General features: G+C 40.4%; 1 protein-coding gene across 1 annotated transcript; it reads left to right on the forward strand.

The window, feature by feature from the left end:
* The first annotated feature begins 234 nt into the window (after window positions 1-234).
* Window positions 235-5304, forward strand: LOC137282559 (uncharacterized). The gene is made up of 6 exons (XM_067814330.1): window positions 235-267; window positions 1811-1862; window positions 3593-3694; window positions 4109-4164; window positions 4622-4778; window positions 5018-5304. The coding sequence occupies exons 1-6, from the start codon at window positions 243-245 to the stop codon at window positions 5049-5051; spliced, it is 426 nt and encodes a 141-aa protein (XP_067670431.1). The 5' UTR covers window positions 235-242; the 3' UTR covers window positions 5052-5304.
* Window positions 5305-5676: the final 372 nt, after the last annotated feature.

Genomic DNA, 5676 nt, shown 5'->3' on the forward strand with positions numbered 1-5676 from the left:
TGTTCCGGTACACCCCTATCTGTGAGGACAAAACCGCACCCCATCCTCCTCTGTGGCGTATTCACGTTTTCTCGTTTCCCCAAACTTGTGCGGGTTCCCACTTTACTTCCCCACAATATGAGATGACTAAACGCCAGGCCTGTCTACTTCCGCATTGTTCGTCAACTAATTACAGCGCAACGGGAAGCTGGGCCCAGTACATGTAGTGAGTCAGTCTAACACACGACACGAGGATACCAGACATGGAGGTGGAATTGGTTTATCTAGGTGAGCTACGTCTTTCTTCTTGCAAATTCGTGACATAATTCCTACCCTGCTTTTAATACACAAACATGAAAGGTGATGAGACTTTATTGAGTGTCCGTTAGGAGCATGTGTAGTGAATCGAAGAGACATTCTGTGAACATACTACCCCTTTTATTTCAAAGCGATGTTTTGGCGTAGATGTTAACACCGTCACCATTATTTGCTTGATAAAAAGAGTTGACGTATAATTTGAAACATCGTGAAACGTTCATCCAACCGTCATGTGAAACGATAACAGCCACTTGAAACACTTATCCGTAATGTGTGAAACCGTAACACTCAGATATACACTATGCCTTATCTGCAAAGAAAATAGTCTGTTTTGAAACAAATTATATTGTCGTTATGCTTGGCAATGACTCACGTATGAAAGGCAGATCCACATTATGGTATGTAAAGTAGGGTATTTAAGACTGAACCTTGCGTTCACAAAAGTGGACCCGTGAGGTTCCCGGGATAGAATAGGCATTCAGCAACCTATGCTTGCCATAAAAGGTGACTATGCTTGTCGTAAGAGGCGACTAACGGGACTGGGTGGTCAGGCTCGCTGACTTAGTTGACACATGTCATCAGTTCCCAACTGCGCAGACCGATGCTCATGTTGTTGATCACTGGAATGTCTGGTCCAGACTCGATTATTTACAGACCACCGCCATGTAGCTGGAATATTGCTGAGTGCGACGTAAAACTAAACTCACTCACTTACTCACTCATAAAAGGTAGGTTAATATGAAATATTAATCCTCAAATAAAAAACTAGGAATTTCCCGTGTTTTTGTCAAACTATGCATGAAAAACAATGACTTTCCTGTGTGTTTATCAAACTATGTATGAAAAACAATGACTTTCCTGTGTGTTTATCAAACTATGCATGAAAAACAATGACTTTCCTGTGTGTTTATCAAACTATGTATGAAAAACAATGACTTTCCTGTGTGTTTATCAAACTATGAATGAAAAACAATGACTTTCCGGTGTGTTTATCAAACTATGCATGAAAAACAATGACTTTCCTGTGTGTTTATCAAACTATGAATGAAAAACAATGACTTTCCGGTGTGTTTATCAAACTATGAATGAAAAACAATGACTTTCCTGTGTGTTTATCAAACTATGTTCACAGGCGACGGGAGAAAACTGGTATGATGTTTAAATTCGAACGTTCATCTTATACTGGGAATTATAGCAGAATTGACACACAAGCATGTTGTACGGGAAACTATAGAGCCATTGACACACAAGCATGTTGTACGGGAAACTATAGAGCCATTGACACACAAGCATGTTGTACGGGAAACTATAGAGCCATTGACACACAAGCATGTTGTACGGGAAACTATAGAGCCATTGACACACAAGCATGTTGCACTGGGAACTATTACACCACTTACACACAACAGGAACTGTATCACCCTTGGGGGACAAGCATGTATTGGAACATACTCCACGCGAGAATCTCATGCTCATACAAATGGTAACTGGGTTGTTCTTTTTGATGTTGCAGTTTATCTCATGTCCGTGGTGCTTGGTGTCTGCGGCGATCACCGCCACGACCAGTAAGTATTGGAGTTGGACCAGTAATTATTTCTATTAAGTCATGTTTGTTAGCTCAATGTATATCACTCACGACTGACCGTTAAAACTCTTCATATGCCAGGTAAACACTTTGGTGACAGATAAATGACTTTTAGACACACGTAATTACACACACGTTTGGCGTCAAAGGAATGCACAAACCATTCTGTACAATGAACAATGGAAATATGAAACATCAAGCCAGAAAATAGCCAGAAAATATTGTCCGTCGACTCTGGTTCAGTATGGACGCACAGTTGCATATTAAACGACTGGATCACTGAACCTACGTGATGAGACAACGTATCCGACAATCACACAAATTGTATGAAGCGTATGTACTTTTCCTGACATTCTGCTGAGATTCTTGAGTCATGTGTAGCAGGCATGTGAACAGACCGTCAGAAACACACGCTTAACACTGCCAGACATGCACATGTACAGGTAAACAAGACATATGAAGAAACACAGACATTACGACACATAGACCTTATCGGTGCGGGGACACATGAACATATTCAAATGTAGAGACACATGCACAATAGACACAGTCAGGATGTCATGTTTGTGTGTTTAGGGGACCGTAAGCATTCGTCGTTAGGAATCACATTTAGCGTGGCACTCAACCCGTTCACAATGCACCATTGTTTAGTAACGTATGAGTATCAGTATCTGTTTCCGTTTCCGGACGAGCCCCCGGTTTCCGTAACGAGATGGCTGACTAGATATACTAAGTCGAACCCGGAAACTAAATCGTGAAGTCAAACGACCACGCACGAGCAATACCAGTGCGACATAGAGTTAGGTGTATGATATACAGACTATACGCTAGGCCCATTAAGTGACAACTGCCATATGTAACGAGCCCTTGAAGTATTGTAAAGCCCGAGCGATGTTTTTGCACGTCGTACATCTTAGTATATTGTCAGCTCTATTAGATGCAAAGACAAATTGAAAAAAGTTGATAAATTTCGACATTTTTCTTTTGTTTTCTTTGCTTTTTCTGTGTTATCAAATAACTTTTAAAAATTTTAAATATTTCATACAGTACCTAACAGTCTAAATACCCTAATGTTGTAAAGCTATAGGTTACGTGCAAGCCTTGACATCCTTGCAACATTAGTTTTTTTAACCTAATGTTAAAAACCCAGTCCAAAAAAGCCCGGAAGTAAAGTTGTCAGTTTTCCTGTTTACATGTAAAACCCACCTGATCTGAACTGTCGCATACGCAAGCTGTGCCAATGACTAAGTCTGCTTCAAGTTACCATCGGAACTAACAACAGGTTCACCCGTCCAGTACAAAACACGACTGAGTTAATCACAGCTCAGGTATTTGATATCACTGTACTACAGATATATTTGACCCGTGAGGATCTCCATTAGAACTGGTCTTCAGTAACCCATGTTTGTCGTAAAAGACAACTAACGGGATCGGGTGATCAGACTGATTTGCTTGACACATCTAATCGTATTCCAATTTCGTAGATCAATAGTCATGATGTTGATCACAGGATTGTCCTCTCCAGACTTCATTATGTACAGACTGCCGCCGTATAGCTGGAATTTTGCTTAGTGCGGTGTTGAACAAAATAATAGATTTACCACAGTTTTAACATTTAGTATAACTCAACTAATTTATAGTTTAGTCAGGCAAAGGATGATGCCATAATTTTATAGCTTGCCTGGTAAACGTGAGATTTTAACTTTATAGGATACCAACCGTGACGAAGGCTGTACCCAAGCACTTCCGTATATGCCTGGAAAGAGTGTTAAATCTAAATATCACCGACATAAGTGAATTACAAGATCAAAAGTAAGTACATACAACCCTTGCAGCAATATTTTCCTCACATTAGACTTCAGGTGCACCTGCTATTTATGGCACTTTAAATTCCAATAGTTGATATGAAAACATGATGACGAAATTATATGTCGTTGATTTTGACCGCCGAAATGTCTTGCCCTTGCATGTGTTTGTGACAGACACCAGGTCCTCTTATAAGTTCACGTTTCCTTGTTCATACATTAAACACTTGCCCTTTCATGTCATCAAAATCTTGCAATGTACATAATATGTTCCTTTAAATTACAGAAAAGATTACCTATAATTGGATACACATTTGCAGACACGCCTGGGAAGACTTTTTACTCTAAAACATGATCACATGTAGCATGTGATATCGTCGCAAATTTCTGATATTTTGTTTGGCAAATTGTCTTTCCGCAGAATACAAGAACTACATAAGTGTTTTTCAAGAGATGAAGGACCATGTAACAGCTCCCGTAAGTACAGTAGTATATAAAATTAAATGTAGAGAAAAAAAAAACGTGAAGTGCGCGCGTGTGCGAGAGAGAGAGAGAGAGAGAGAGCATCCTTTTTTCCCCGAATATTCTAGAAATCTCGACTCGAAATTTCCCGTTCTGTCCCTTGATTTTGATTACATTTTCACAATTTCGATTATCTCCCCAACATTTCAAGTATATATTATTAATAGGGTTCTCTTAGAAAGGATGGAAAAAATGCCCGAAATTTAATATTTTAATTAACTGTACGGGCATTAATTAAATTTTGCTTTGCTCCCTCAATCATTATGTGCACGATAGTAGGATAATCCCCCATCAGGAGTGTGGCGACATATGAGGCCGATTTGCATTTGAGAGCAATCCAATCACATTCCAGTCCACCTATCTGTGTTGTTACCATGTACTGTGATGTTGTTTTGTTTTTTGTTTCGTCCAGCGTCTCCTCTACCCCAGCCAACCACAACACCCGGTGTCAGCGAACTCCCCAGAGTGACGTTAGGCATCATACTGGTCTGCATGGCGGCTCTTATAGCTATGCTCATTGGAATACTGTCTACTGTATGTTTTTTCACCTGCTGCAAGAGAAAGACAAGGTAAGCCACTCTAGGGTGTTTGTTTGCAATGATAATGATGATTTCATTTCATGATAATAATGAACATTAGCTCTGTAATTAGCTCTCTACATCGAGGTGCTGCAGATTCTTGCTCCCTATGTCAATGCAAATCTTAATCATTCTCAAATGATCTACCTTTAAATCTAAATATTCTCTGTGAATAAATAAACTATAAGCTCCTTGTCATGCCTTTAAACTCCTATGGTCCGTATTTCCAGACAAGAACGGGTAGAAGACAACTGTCAACTATAACTCTGTTTGCCGACCTTAGTGAATCAAGGCTGAAGAAGTGAATAACATCAAAGATAGTTATGTTTGCCGGCCTTCGTGATTCAAGGCTGAAGGGGAGGATAGCAGTCAAATATAGCTCCGTTTACCGGCCTTCGTGATTCAAGGTTGAAGGGGAGGATAACAGGCAAATACAGCTCTGTTTGCCCGCCTTCGTGATTCAAAGCTGAAGACGTGGATAACAGGCAAATATAGCTCTGTTTGCCGACCTTAGTGAATCAAGGCTGAAGAAGTGAATAACATCAAAGATAGTTATGTTTGCCGGCCTTCGTGATTCAAGGTTGAAGGGGAGGATAACAGGCAAATATAGCTCCGTTTACCGGCCTTCGTGATTCAAGGTTGAAGGGGAGGATAACAGGCAAATATAGCTCCGTTTACCGGCCTTCGTGATTCAACGTTGAAGGGGAGGATAACAGGCAAATATAGCTCCGTTTACCGGCCTTCGTGATTCAAGGTTGAAGGGGAAGATAACAGGCAAATATAGCTCCGTTTACCGGCCTTCGTGATTCAAGGTTGAAGGGGAGGATAACAGGCAAATATAGTTCCGTTTACCGGCCTTCGTGATTCAAGGTTGAAGGGGAGGATAACA

The sequence above is a fragment of the Haliotis asinina genome, chromosome 4, assembly GCF_037392515.1.
Source record: "Haliotis asinina isolate JCU_RB_2024 chromosome 4, JCU_Hal_asi_v2, whole genome shotgun sequence".
NCBI lineage: Eukaryota > Metazoa > Mollusca > Gastropoda > Lepetellida > Haliotidae > Haliotis > Haliotis asinina.

Excerpts from the sequence above, each read along its gene's own strand:
- LOC137282559 (XM_067814330.1), top strand. The coding sequence starts at position 243 with ATGGAGGTGGAATTGGTTTATCTAG. Across the intron at positions 3,695-4,108 it reads AGTGAATTACAAGATCAAAA|AATACAAGAACTACATAAGT; the intron begins GTAAGTACATAC and ends GTCTTTCCGCAG. Across the intron at positions 4,165-4,621 it reads AGGACCATGTAACAGCTCCC|CGTCTCCTCTACCCCAGCCA; the intron begins GTAAGTACAGTA and ends TGTTTCGTCCAG.